The sequence below is a fragment of the Silene latifolia genome, chromosome 1 (assembly GCF_048544455.1).
Source record: "Silene latifolia isolate original U9 population chromosome 1, ASM4854445v1, whole genome shotgun sequence".
In the NCBI taxonomy this organism is placed as follows: Eukaryota; Viridiplantae; Streptophyta; class Magnoliopsida; order Caryophyllales; family Caryophyllaceae; genus Silene; species Silene latifolia.
In genome coordinates this window covers 94855065-94869633 of record NC_133526.1, presented here as the reverse complement: position 1 = coordinate 94869633, position 14569 = coordinate 94855065, and the positions used below count along the sequence as shown (strand labels likewise).

At 41.3% G+C, this 14569-nt stretch overlaps 1 protein-coding gene across 1 annotated transcript; it reads right to left on the bottom strand.

Annotated features, from left to right (window-relative positions):
• Positions 1–421: 421 nt before the first annotated feature.
• On the bottom strand, positions 422–3371 carry LOC141607921 (pentatricopeptide repeat-containing protein At2g29760, chloroplastic-like). The gene is made up of 2 exons (XM_074427274.1): positions 1034–3371; positions 422–922 (listed from the first exon to the last, which is right to left on the bottom strand). Exon 1 carries the CDS (start codon positions 3298–3300, stop codon positions 1252–1254), a length of 2049 nt encoding a protein of 682 aa, XP_074283375.1. The 5' UTR covers positions 3301–3371; the 3' UTR covers positions 422–922; positions 1034–1251.
• Positions 3372–14569: the final 11198 nt, after the last annotated feature.

Below are 14569 nucleotides of genomic sequence, written 5' to 3'. Positions count from 1 at the left end.
GATAGATAGATAGATAGATAGATAGCTAGATAGATCACAAATTCTCACTTGTGACGGCCGATATCCTTGTGACGGGTCAAGTAAAACCCACATGAGTGGATAAGACAAATCATTTGTAACTCCCTAGACACTTTAATTTTTGTCTTATCTACCCATGTGGGTGATATTTGACTTGTCATAAGGGCGACTTATTGTAGATAGATAGATAGATAGATAGATATAGATTGTATAGATACATAAGATAACATGACTACATGAGTATGTTATAACCTAACCCGGTACTGGCCCAAACCCAATCTGGCCCCGATTTGTCACCAAATGACGACCCGACCCAACGATGACTCGACATAACCGAACTCCGCCCCATTGCCACCTCTAGCTGTATCACTTGGAATAAAATTAATACAGTAAAGCTTCGACATTTATTCAACTAAATTCAATTTCATAATCAGCTATATTTAGAGCAAAGAATTTCTTAGTATCATAGTTCATAGTTTTCACAACACAAACAAGAAGAATGAATATGTTTCCATTGTCATCAATCTTCAAATAGGAACACAACCCCGAACATACTAAACAAATCCACAAACTTACATGAAAATTATTTTCCTAAAGCTGGGAAATTCCAACACACAACAAAATTAGAACAAACCACCCAAAAATTACTTTCATTCCGTTGTGATTGAATTATGTCCCTAACTTCGACCGAAAACTCATAACACGCGCCAACATCAATCACCACTCTATCAAACTCGTTGGGAGGGAATTTGTGGGTGAACTAACCCTAACTGTCCTCTACTCGGTCCAGAATATGCTAAACTAAAAAGGACAATGTGAGTCTGTCAACCCATATTTCCCGCGGAAAAGGCCATTCTTGATGTCAAGCTCCACCATGCCAGCAAAACCGCAATCCATCTGCAATCTGTCAAAGAGAAAGAATAAAGAACCCTCCAAATGTATGCTGATTTATCTGATTAGTTGTCGAAACTGTGAATCATTTGTAGGAGCAGATGTAAAAAAGACATTAACTGACCCCATAGCATACTTGAACTAATCTTTCATCCACTGATAGATTTGCGCAGCAATAGGTCCAAGAGCATGTCGTTCGAAATGCAATCACCAGAGTAACTCATAATGAATCTCTCTTGGGTGAAATTCCTGAAGGAGATTCCACTTCATACAAGCATATCGAACCAGAAAGCTTGTCATGAAGTATCCTTGCAAAAAGAATGCAACTTCAAGTGATGTGTGTCAGCCATTTTGTACCATATCTTCGTTCTCAGCAAAACTTACATGCTGAAACAAGTCTTCTTCCAAATCTGACAAGATAAAGATTTCCTTCAATACTTTGTATATTTCTTCTGATCTTGGATGGGAATCATCTGCAACTGAAAATTCATGGAACTCGCCCTCCACTTCTACAGAGCTACTTCCTCGGGTCTTCTTGACACCCTTTTCTCTCATCATATTTCTAGTTGAGCTCACATCTTCCCACCTTCCCTCCCTAGACAATATATTGGCAAGAAGCATATATGTACCACTATCTTCTGGATCTAGATCGATCAATTTTTCAGCAGCAATTTTCCCAAGATCGACATTTCCATGCATCCTACATGCATTAAGCAATGCACCCCATACAGCTTCATCAGGTTCCATAGGCATCGCCTTTATCATGTCAAAAGCTTCACCTAGCAATCCTCCCCGACCCAGTAAATCAATCATACAAGCATAATGTTCCACCTTTGCTAACAATCCGAAAACTTGTTCCATGTCCAAGAAGTGCTTACGCCCTATGGAAACTAAACCGGCATGACTACAAGCTGAAAGGATGCCAATATAAGTGATATGATCAGGCTTGATCCCCAAATCTCTCATTTTGTCAAATAGGTTTAAGGCCTTGTTTGCATTCCCATGATCGGCATAACCCACAATCATGGTATTCCATGTTACCAGGTCTCTTTTAGGCATCTCATTGAAGAGTTCCTCAGCCATGTCAATTTGGCCACTCTTAGCATACATGTCTATCAATGCATTTCCCAGCGAGGGGCTGAGTTTGATTCGGTTTTGATGGATATAGTGGCTATGAATCCGTCGACCCAAATCCAAGCAACTAGACTGAGCACAAGCAGAGAGAACACTGACTAGGGTTGCCTCAATGGGTACTAAACCACCTTCCACCATAGCTTGAAACAATTCTAGGGCATCCTTCGGCTGATTGTTTTGAGAATAGCCAGCAATCATTGCGTTCCATGCCACAACATTTTTCACAGGCATCTCGTTGAAATACCTCCTAGCCATTTCTAACTCGCCATGCCTCGCATAACCATTCACCATACTAGTCCAAGAAAACACATCCCTACGTTCCATTAGTTCAAACAACCTTCTAGCAGCTGTTAAACCTCCACATTTGACATACATATCCAACATAGAGTTCATCAAATTCAAAGTACACTCGACATCAACTTTCTCTATATAACTATGAATTATCTTTCCTAGCTTCAAATTCCCCTTAAGAGCACACGCCGACAACAATGTGATCATCGTAACTTCATTAGGCACCACCTCACCACACAACATCAAACCAAAGAGACTTAAAGCCTCATCAGGACAATTCCTCTGAACATACCCATCAATCATAGCAGTCCAAGTCACAACATCCCTCTCACGACATTCATCAAACACTTGTCGAGCAAAACTCAAAAACCCGCCGTCTGCATAAAAATGAATTAACCCATTTCCCACCAACACATATTCTCCAAACCCCAATTTCGAAACCATACAATGAACCCCTCTCCCTTCCCGAAAACCCGAAACCCCTGCAAACGCCTTAAGCGCGAAAACAAAGCTCCTTCCATCGAATTCAACCTCATCTCTAACCATTTTACGAAAAAACGACACACCCATTGCATAATTTCCAGCTCTACAAAAACCCTTAATCATAGTATTCCAAATGTAAACATTAGAAGACAAAATTTGATCAAAAATCAAATGAGCATAATTAATATCACCATGATCAGAAAGAGCACAAAAAGCAATGATTCTACTAACAGGAAAAACATGAAAGAATAGACCTTTACGTGTCATTTGAGCTTGAATTTGCTTAAGTTGTGACATTGTAGCGCATTTTTGCATTGATTGAAGAATTGGGTTTGTGATGATCATGGTGGAAGTGCTGGTGTTCCATGAATTGGGTAATGTTGAATGATTATGAAAGCGTATGGAGTGTAGAGAAAAGCTGGATCTTTGAGAGGTAATGAAGCGTGATTTGATGAACAGATGAGAAAGAAGTGAGTTTTTCATGAAATGGGATTGAAGAGAATGATACTCCAGAAAATAGGCCTGAAGGGAGAGTGTCTTGAAAGAGACATGTCATACGAGTCGGATGAGTAAGTTTATCGGTAACTTGAATTTTTAATTGGAATATGAGTGGGTATATTTCGAGTTCGGGTTGAGTACGAGTTACGAAGTTAGGTGTTGGCTTAGGTTTAGATCATACACCCTCCTAGTCTGTCTAATGTTCCCGGTACTTTTTGGCACATAAATAAAGAAATGAATTTGAAAGAAACAAAACACCCAACCCCACATAATTGAATTTGTACCAAATAAAGGTCTCTAAATAAGGAAAGAGGGAACAAAATTCGACTAGCTGTTTAGGTATTTTTACCCAAATCGCTTAATTAGGGTCAATGTAGTCTATATTCGTTGGTTGAATGTATGTTTGTTCGTACGTCGTTGAGTAAATAGGAAAATAAAATGCGTAATGTAAATTGACACGTAAGATTTTGGTGACGCGGAAAACCCAATGTGGGAACAACTGCGGGAGGGACGGTACCCTGCCAAGTATTGCACTATATGAATTGGAGGATGATTACAATAGTGACGTTTATACTAATCTTGCTGGCGTTAGGTGTCTGGCCTGCAAGATCTCCGATGGGTATATATTTGTGAGTGATATGCCGTGGTGTTGATGAGAGTGCGTAAGTGCGGTTGTCTTGAGTATAATCTCGAATGAATGTACGGATGAGTGAATGCCCTTCTTGATTTGCTCCCCTTGGCTATTTATAGGGTAAGAACCCTAGATATATCCTACCTCGAATATGGAAAGGGAATATTATTTCCATAAGGACTTCTTTCCAAACCCGGACTCCCTTGCCAATTCTCCCCGATCTCCCTATCTTCTCCCTAACTTCTCCCTAACTTCTCCCTGACACTCCTTTCCTTAACACGGGCACCTTCTATGACGGGCTCTTGATCCTTCTTAAGCCCGTTTCCCCTTTTCCTGACCGCGGGCTCCTTTCCTCCTTATCACTTCTTTCGTAATCTTTATTTCATCAAATGGGCCTTCTTTATTATGCTATTTTTAGCCCAAACAGTTTGCCCCAAATTTCTTGTGAAGTACGCTTCCAAGTATCGAGCAAGGAATTTCACGTAACCAAATACTAAACCCTATGCCGTCTTTTTACTCCTTCCCATGCAATCCATCATTTCCAGCCGCCCTACTCCTCTTTCTCCGCACCCAACTCCCTCTCTCCTCTTTATAACCCCAACGTCCCTCTTCCACTCTCATTAATCACTTTAAATCAATTCAAAAACTCTTCTCTCTTAAACCCTCAATCTTCCTTCTCTTTTATTCCTTGTCGGCTTCACTGTTTCCCTTTCCCGTCTCCATCACCGGGTAATCCATCTTCTCTTCTTCTTTTAATCTTCATTTTCTCTCGTCACCATGGGTAAAACTCGACAATCCTCGTCAACCCCTACACCCTCCGACCGTAATCTTGACCCCACTTTCCCTTCTCGGGGACTTTTTAAACATCCACATGATTGTGACTCCGCCCTAACTCCGGCCGACATTCCTATGATCAAGAGTCTACTTGGTCTTGGTGACGGGGTGGATATCGTCATCCCTGAACCGGGACAGAAAGCTGACGCCCTCCGTCCGGGGTGAGTTTGTTTCTACTTGTACCCGTTTAAATATGGCCTCCGTTTTCCTTTCCCTAAACTCGTCCAAGATTTCATTTTTACCAATAATTTCGCCATGGCACAAATTTTCGCTGCCATATGGAGAGTTCTTCTCTATTCTCGGCCGGTCGGTGAAATCTTGCAAATCCGTCACTCGGGCGTCCGGCTCACATGTACATCATCAGATCCCTAGGCAGGGGTCAGTTCTCATTCCGGGGCCATGGAGAGGCTCCCTTCAGACACGTGTCAAAATCCCGTGATGAGAAATGGTTTGAGGACTTCTTCTACGTGAGGAAGGACTCCATCCAGCCTCCCGCCGATTATATTTTCGAGAAATGGGTTCGACTTGAGTAAGTAGCCTCCTGTCGCTTTGATTTATTTTATCTCATTTGCTTACTAGCTTACTTCATCGTCTTCGTGCGGACCCCGTGACCTTACCCGTATCGGCGCCAAGATCCCACTGCGACAAGAAGTCATTCAAAGCATTTACGAGTCCGAGAGAAAGTTCCCAGACCTGCTTCCTGGTTTTTCACCTGCTTCCTCCTCCAATCCTCCCCAATCAGCTCACAGTATGTCTTCCGGTAAGATTTCTGCAACCACTTTTATTTGCATGCTATTTCTGCTGACGTTTTAATCATCCCGTCGTCTGAGACTTATATATGCTTGCAGGTTCAAAAGTTGATCCATTGGAACTCATCCTCCAAAGTGCTAAAAGAAAGAGACCTTCTGCCAGCCCTGATGTGGCCTCTGCCTCCAAGAGGAGTGCTCCGGCCGCCTCTTTCCAGACTCCTCCCACAGTTTCCAGTTCTACTGCACGTGAGCCCCTGGAAGTTAACCCGTTATCTCGCCATCCTCCACCATCCAGCGGAGGCATTATTGCTCACTTCCCAGAGGGCTTTGGGAACGTGGACAAGGTGCCCTACTGGCCGGAGATTGATCAGCTGCTCTTTCTGTGGGGTAATATCCGTATAAGACCCTCTAAATTTAGGACTATAACGTAAATTTAGCATGTGAATTATTGTCATAAAACGTAAATACAATAGAGAAACGATAAAGACAGAAATCAACCTCGGGTCCTATGATGCACGGCGTAAAGAACAGAAATCAAACGAGATTCCCTCCTAATTGTTGCACCCAAGATTTGTCCGAGATATGCCCTTGTGCTAGATGGTGTTCTCCGATTGCCTTGCAATATTGGGAGAACTGTTGTGAGGTTTTCGAGATGTGAGATCTAGGTTTCAGAGAGAAAAATGTCTCCAAAACCCTAGTTTTCTGTAAAATGAATTGTCTCGTCCAAAAGGAGAGGGAGTCTCTCCTTTTGTTTGGTTCGGCTGGACCGTGGGTATGCATGGGGAAGTGGGCTTCCACTTCCTCTTAATTTTACCTCGTGGACTGGCTCGAAAAATGCTAAATGTATATGACACGGTTTATTATAAATCGTCATCGGTTATCGGCTATTAAAACATCAACTAATAACTCGGGTTAGTTGAAGTATTAATACATGTCCGACAAGGACGATATTGTATAATTAAATTCAATATACATTAATCAAATATAAAACGCTTATATTTAATTTTACGAATTAACTGGTTAATTCGCCTTAGCCCATGATATTTAATCCGTATTAAATATAATATCTCAACATCACATTTTGACTAATTACTAGTCAAATAACTCGGACTAACTGGTTAGTCAGATTTGGCATCTACATGACTGTATTTTCATACCGTCACGTCTCTCAAACGTATCCTATAGGTGTGACTTTTAGGGACCATTTGATCACCGCCATCTGTATGACAATAACGTCAAACTTATCTAGCAAGCCAACCGTTATTGATAAACGTGGATCAACTGATAATAATACCAAAAGTATGCCCTTTGATCCTTTTAGAGGTTTATAAGTCCTTGCACTAACTGTTAAGGACACCAACCCCAACAAGCTCCCACTTGTCCGTACAAGTGCATGTGCAATGACGTTATCCGCACTAACTGGAGGACACAAGCTCCAACAAACTCCCACTTGTCCGTACAAGTGTATGTGCGATAACCGATTCTCATATTCATTTAAAATCTCTCCCACTCAATGTAAAACAATTTGCAGATCCGGATCCGCAAAGGTCGTATTTTACAATCGATCTGTATCTAGAGTGGTTTCCCCGACTAGAGAGTAACTTAACCGATAAAACGAATCCGTATCCGAGCATGGCCATGCATTTCGATTCTGACTCCTCGAGTGGCCCCGAGAAATATCGAGTACACGATAAAGGCTGAATATTTCCTTCAACTCGAACTCCTTCCGATCTAAGCACGGCATGAAATGACCCAGAAAAAATCTACTTGGCCCTCTATTACGGATGACCGTGAGAAAGAAACCAAAGTCACCAAAAAATGCCTTAGTCTCAAGAGACAGTCAATAGTCAAAAGAATCGACTCTTAGGATCACCATGGAAGTCCTATCCACGGCCAAGCAACGAATGTTATAAAACATTTAGGACTCCACGTCGATGTCACAATTGTGTCCTACGAAATATCCGTATAAATCGCCTCTCGTGATTGGTCGGTCAACCGGTTGACTTATGGCTCGTTGAACCCACCATCAACCAACGTCACAAAATAATTGCCGAGTTATCAGCTCATGTGGGCAATTAAGGACTAAAAAGATATGATGTTTGTTCGGTTCACTTTGTGGTGTTCAAAATTGTCGTACAATTCCACATGAAAAACAAAATATATATAAAATATCAAAACGATGATGTCGTATAGAGTACAAGAGAGAATGAATCAGATCCATAAAAGAGTACTACAACTTAGGAACACGTTTAATTCCCATGGAATTAACATGCCCTTCATGCTTATCTTGTCGTAATGCTTTAGTGAGAGGATCTGCTATGTTATCATCTCTAGCAATCTTTTCTATCACTACTTCCTTTTGCTCCACGTAATCCCGGATTAGATGAGCTTTCCGTTGTACATGTCTAGACTTGTTGCTAGACTTTGGCTCCTTAGCTTGGAAGATGGCACCACTATTGTCGCAATAGATGGTGATCGGGTCATTCGAACTAGGCACTACAGAGAGCCCATGTAAGAATTGACGCATCCATATCGCTTCCTTTGTAGCCAGGACGCGGCATAGTACTCGGACTCGGTCGTAGAATCTCTTTATGTGATTTGTTTCGAACTCTTCCGGTGATCTGCAGCCATTAAGAGTAAAAACGAATCCGGTCGAGATTTCGAGTCATCTCGATCCGTTTGGAAGCTAGCATCTGCGTAGAATCGGTTGCGCATAGCTTTTGATCGCCTCCATAAGTCAATGCCCAATCTTTAGTCCTCCGTAGGTACTTAAGAATGTTCTTTGACCAGCCAATGTGGTTCACCTGGATCTTTGTTGGAATCGAATTGTCATACTCAATGCATATGCCACGTCCGGACGTGTGCATATCATGGCATACATGATTGATCCTATAGCCGAAGCATAAGGAATCCGTGTCATGCGCTCTTTCTCTTCCGGTGTCTCGGTGCCGAGGGCGGCTCAAATGCACCCCTGGAGCCATAGGAAGGAACCCCTTCTTGGAGTTAGTCATACTGAATCTCTCTAGGACTTTGTCTATGTAAGACTCTTGACTGAGAGATAACATCCGTCGTGATCTATCTCGATAGATACGGATGCCTAGAATTCTTTGTGCCTCTCCCAGATCTTTCATCTGGAAATGGTTTTTCAACCATACTTTCACCGAAGTTAATAGAGGTATGTCATTCCCAATCAGGAGTATGTCGTCAACATACAATATTAGGAAGACAATCTTGCTCCCACTCGACTTGATATATAAACATGGTTCCTCGACCGATCGAGTAAATCCATTTTCTTTAATCACTTGGTCGAAGCGATGATTCCAACTCCTTGATGCTTGCTTAAGTCCATAAATGGAACGCTTAAGTTTGCATACTTTCTTAGGATGTACTGGATCGATGAAACCTTCGGGTTGTACCATGTACAACTCTTCCTCCAAAAAGCCGTTTAAGAAGGCGGTTTTCACGTCCATTTGCCAAATTTCATAGTCATGAAAAGCGGCAATCGCTAAGATAATCCGAATGGAACGCAGCATGACTACGGGTGCAAAAATCTCATCGTAGTGCAAACCTGGCACTTGGGTGAAACCTTTAGCAACTAGTCGTGCTTTGTAGATATCTTGTTGACCTTCCACTGAATGCTTTATCTTGTAAAGCCATTTGCATTGAAGGGGACGAACCTTGGCAGGTAAGTCAACAAGATCCCACACGTTGTTCTCATACATGGAGTCCATCTCGGATTGCATGGCCTCAAGCCATAGCTTTGAGTCAGAACTAGTCATGGCACCTTTATAGGTTGCGGGTTCACTACTTGTTAAGAGTAGAACGTCATCTATGTCATGTTCCTCAACCATACCAATGTATCTGTCCGGAGGAATAGAGACTCTTCCCGACCTCCTAGGTTCCTCAGGAATATTCACCGCAGCCGGGATTGAAGGAACAGGTTCCTCCAATGGTTGCTCGGTGTTTGGTTCTGGAATCTCCGACAGGTCGAAGGTTCTATCACTCTTTGCATTCTCGAGAAATTCCTTCTCTAAGAATGTCGCACTAGCCGCAACAAAAACGCGTTGTTCGGTTGGCGAATAAAAGTAATGACCAAGTGTTCCTTTAGGATAACCTATAAAGTATGTCTTGACCGATCGCGGGCCGAGCTTATCCTCGTGTCTCCACTTGACATAAGCCTCGCAGCCCCAAACCCGTATAAAGGACAAGTTAGGGACCGTTCCCTTCCATAGTTCATATGGAGTCTTGTCATGAGCTTTAGACGGACTTCGGTTAAGTATTAGAGCGGTGACAAAGAGCATAACCCCATAACGAATCGGGTAAAACCGTGTGACTCATCATGGATCGAACCATATCAAGTAGTGTTCGATTTCTCCGTTCGGACACACCATTCAATTGAGGTGTTCGGTGGAGTTAAGCGTAGGGCAATCCCCGAGTCTTTTAGGTGTTGATCAAATTCGTGAGAAAGATACTCGCCACCACGATCTGAACGTAGTGTTTTAATCTTTCTACCCAATAGGTTCTGTACCCTATTCTGGTATTCTTTGAATTTCTCAAAGGATTCACTTTTGTGCTTCATTAAGTAGACATAGCCATATCTACTTAAATCGTCCGTGAAAGTGATGAAATACCTATAGCCTTCTCGTGCGGTGATTGACATAGGGCCACATACATCCGTGTGTATGAGTCCTAATAGGTCGGCAGCGCGCATTCCAACACCTTTGAAGGAAATACGAGTCATCTTACCGATGAGACATGATTCACACGTGCCAAATGATTGAAAATCAAAGGCCGAGATAGCTCCATGTTTGATGAGTGTTTTACGCGTTTCTCATTAATGTGTCCCATACGGCGGTGCCATAGATACGTTTGATCTTTGTCACCAACCTTTAACTTTTTATTCATTACGTGTAATATTTCCGTGGTCGGATCTAAAACATAAATTCCGTTCATGGAGACGCTTTCTTAGTAAATCATATCGTGTAATGAGAAAATGCAAGTATTATTTTCTATTACAAATGAAAAACCAAGTTTATCAAGTGCGGCGAAATAATGTTTTTCGAAAGACTAGGTACATAATAGCAGTCATATAATGACAACTCAAATCATTTGGGAAAGCTGGATCACATATGTCCCTTTTGAGATGGCGGCTACTCTTGCTCCATTCCCAACACGCAGGTCCACCTCACCCTTCACGAGGGGTTCGATGTTTCGGAGCCCCTGCACATGATTACACAGATGAGAACCACAACCAGTATCAAATACCCAAGTTCCGTAACTTGCGTGGTTAATCTCAATCATATGAATAAAAGTAGAAGAAGAGGAAGACATACCAACAGGTTTAACACGACCTGCCTTTAAGTCCTCATGATAAACAGGACATGTACGCCTCCAATGCCCAGTCTTGTGGCAGTGATGGCATTCCATGTTATCATTCTTGCTCTTTGTCGTGCCTGATGAGGTGCTCGACTCACCAGGCCCACTCTTACCTGAACCCGACTTCTTGAACTTCGCCTTACCTCTGCTAGGTTTGCACGAGCTTTGCCCTTACCCTTTCCTTTATTTGACACAACGAGAACATCCTGTTTCATGCTCCCACTGAACTTCATGTCCTTCTCGGTCTGTACGAGGAGGGAGTGCAGTTCATGCGGAGTTTTCTTCAAATCATTCATATAGTAATTCGCTCTAAATTGCGAATAACCATCGTGGAGTGAGTGAAGTAAGCGGTCGATAACAATGTTCTCGCTGATGTTACAGTTAAAGGTCTCCAGTTTCTCGACATTCTCAATCATGCTGAGAATGTGTGGGCTAACCGGTTGGCCCTTCTGGAGTCTCGCATCAAAGAAGCGAGTGGTATGCTCATAGGTCACGATTCTCGGTGCTTTCGAGAATTCCTTGGTGAGCGTGGTGAAAATCTTGTTCGCACCATGGGCTATGAAGCGTTTCTGCAAATTGGATTCCATTGCAAAAATGAGTACGTTTTTAATCGCACCCGCTTCCATACAGAAATCATTAAACTTGGTGATTTCAGCAGCTCTAGCCGTGGGACCTGGGTTTGCCGGGAGAGGCTCTAATAGATATTTGAGCTTCCCGTCAGCAGCGGCAGCATTCCGTAATGCCGCCTCCCAGTCCGCGAAGTTTGATCCATCATTCTTGATCGAGTAGGCGATTCATCTGATTCATGAAGATCCGAAGCCAGGACTCACGGTCCAATGTGGCACTTGGCATTGGGTTATCAGTAGAACCAGCCATTTGTTATTTGCAGTTTAAAAAATTCGTGATCTACACTGAAAAAGAAAGGAAAAACAAAACGAAATAAGCAACTCATCGAGGTGATTTAAGTCTATTTTAAAATTCATTTTAAACATGTAGACTCTCGCACTTGCATAATTGATCTCCCTCAAGAAAGATACAAGTGATCCCAAGACTCAATTTCTGTAAATTGATAAGCCAACTGTTTAGCTAATTCTTCCGGAAGAACTCTTGGTCGATAAATTTCCGTAAATCCTATCTATAGTCCACCATAGTCACAGGATCGTACGAGTGACCATAGTGTTGAGATAAAATAGGTCAATCGGTTCCAACTTACCCGACGTAGAAGGGGTCATATTATGCCTACCGACGAACAAGGGACTCATTGGAGTTTGACCTATAAAGACCGTTCTCAATTTTTGTTTATACGAGGAAGATCCCATCAACCTAATTATAATTCATTTTAAGTGAACGAATAACTAGCGTCTGCGTGAATGAATCAATTTGGGTGATGGCTTAAAAAGAACGTGTGACATGAGAATGTCAATGAAAACTAACTCGTGACCTCTATATGTGTCAGTTTTCATGCAATAATTAGGTGGTTTGGTTTTTAGGCGGAATATGATGCATATTATCGTTACGAAAAATAAATAAAAGAATGCAATACGTAAATAAAAATTCCTAGTGTGGCCTATCCTAGTAAAACAAAACATAAAACAACTTTGGAATCCACCGTTGGACCCGAGAAGCTTGTCTTGATGTTCCATCTTGATCCAAGTAGCGGGAGTGAGCATCCGGTCTCCATCTTTGGTCTTCTCAAAAATTACAATTTAAAATTACAAATATAAACCTATTTACATTCTAATTAAAAACTGTAATTACAAGTGAAAAATCCCAAAACGGAGATACGAGATCTCAAAATACAACCAAGACCGTGTTCCATCATTACGGTAACACGTTCTACTAAGGCCACACTAAGTTACAACCGTTTGCAAAAATAAATTAAATACGTAATAAAAGGCATTCAAGGCATTCAACAAAACGATAATTAAAATGCATCAACTAAAAACAAATTCATTCGTGACATAATTCTGTAATTATGTTAAATTATCCAAACCACCTTTTAATGATTAAAATTCATGTGATAAAACTGCTTCTATCAATTTAATTTTAATCTCATACAGTCCGTTACTTTAAATACATGTTAAAATAACTTAATGGTACGTGTGTGAACCGTTTCACAATCATAGCGAGTGTACAATATCCGTATAATGTACATTTTGTAGCCAAAAGAAAATTTAAAGCAAAAGGAATAAATTTTCAAAGCTGTCAAAAGAAATCCTTCGATCCAGGGACATAAGTGCTCGATCGAGGGACAAAAGGGCTCAATCGACTGAACTGCAAGTCGATCGAGAGGATAGCCAATCAGAAAGTGCTCGATCGACTAAACTGGTGGTCGATCGAGTACTTTTATCAGCAAATCTGCTCGATCGAGTACGAGGACATCTCGATCGAGCAAAAAAACATGACAGAAAACCTCTCGATCGAGTAAGAACATGCTCGATCGAGTGCAAATAATTCTGGGAAAACAAAACCCTCGTGAAAACAGTTTTTCGAGACAGAATCAATTGCAATTTTGATCAAAACGCATCAAAACAAATTTAACAATTTGATAAAACTTGACATATTGTTATAATCTCCGTATAAAACAACAATATGCATAAAAACAAATCGAAAACAAGATGATAAAACCGTGTAAAACATGTCACGGTTTCAACAAGAACAAAAACGAATCAGCCGTGTATACATGGCACGGTATTCGAGACAAAACAGTCGTTTTAAAATCGTTTTTTATGAAAAATCACAATGAAAATTTACGTGGCCTCGCTCTGATACCACTTGTGGGGTAATATCCGTATAAGACCCTCTAAATTTAGGACTATAATGTAAATTTAGCATGTGAATTATTGTCATAAAACGTAAATACAATAGAGAAACGATAAAGACAGAAATCAACCTCGGGTCCTATGATGCACGGCGTAAAGAACAGAAATCAAACGAGATTCCCTCCTAATTGTTGCACCCAAGATTTGTCCGAGATATGCCCTTGTGCTAGATGGTGTTCTTCGATTGCCTTGCAATATTGGGAGAACTGTTGTGAGGTTTTCGAGATGTGAGATCTAGGTTTCAGAGAGAAAAATGTCTCCAAAACCCTAGTTTTCTGTAAAATGAATTGTCTCGTCCAAAAGGAGAGGGAGTCTCTCCTTTTGTTTGGTTCGGCTGGACCGTGGGTATGCATGGGGAAGTGGGCTTCCACTTCCTCTTAATTTTACCTCGTGGACTGGCTCGAAAAATGCTAAATGTATATGACACGGTTTATTATAAATCGTCATCGGTTATCGGCTATTAAAACATCAACTAATAACTCGGGTTAGTTGAAGTATTAATACATGTCCGACAAGGACGATATTGTATAATTAAATTCAATATACATTAATCAAATATAAAACGCTTATATTTAATTTTACGAATTAACTGGTTAATTCGCCTTAGCCCATGATATTTAATCCGTATTAAATATAATATCTCAACATCACATTTTGACTAATTACTAGTCAAATAACTCGGACTAACTGGTTAGTCAGATTTGGCATCTACATGACTGTATTTTCATACCGTCACGTCTCTCAAACGTATCCTATAGGTGTGACTTTTAGGGACCATTTGATCACCGCCATCTGTATGACAATAACGTCAAACTTATCTAGCAGGCCAACCGTTATTGATA

Coding starts and splice junctions, on each gene's coding strand:
- LOC141607921 (XM_074427274.1), bottom strand. CDS start 3,300: ATGAAAAACTCACTTCTTTCTCATCTGTTCATCAAATCACGCTTCATT.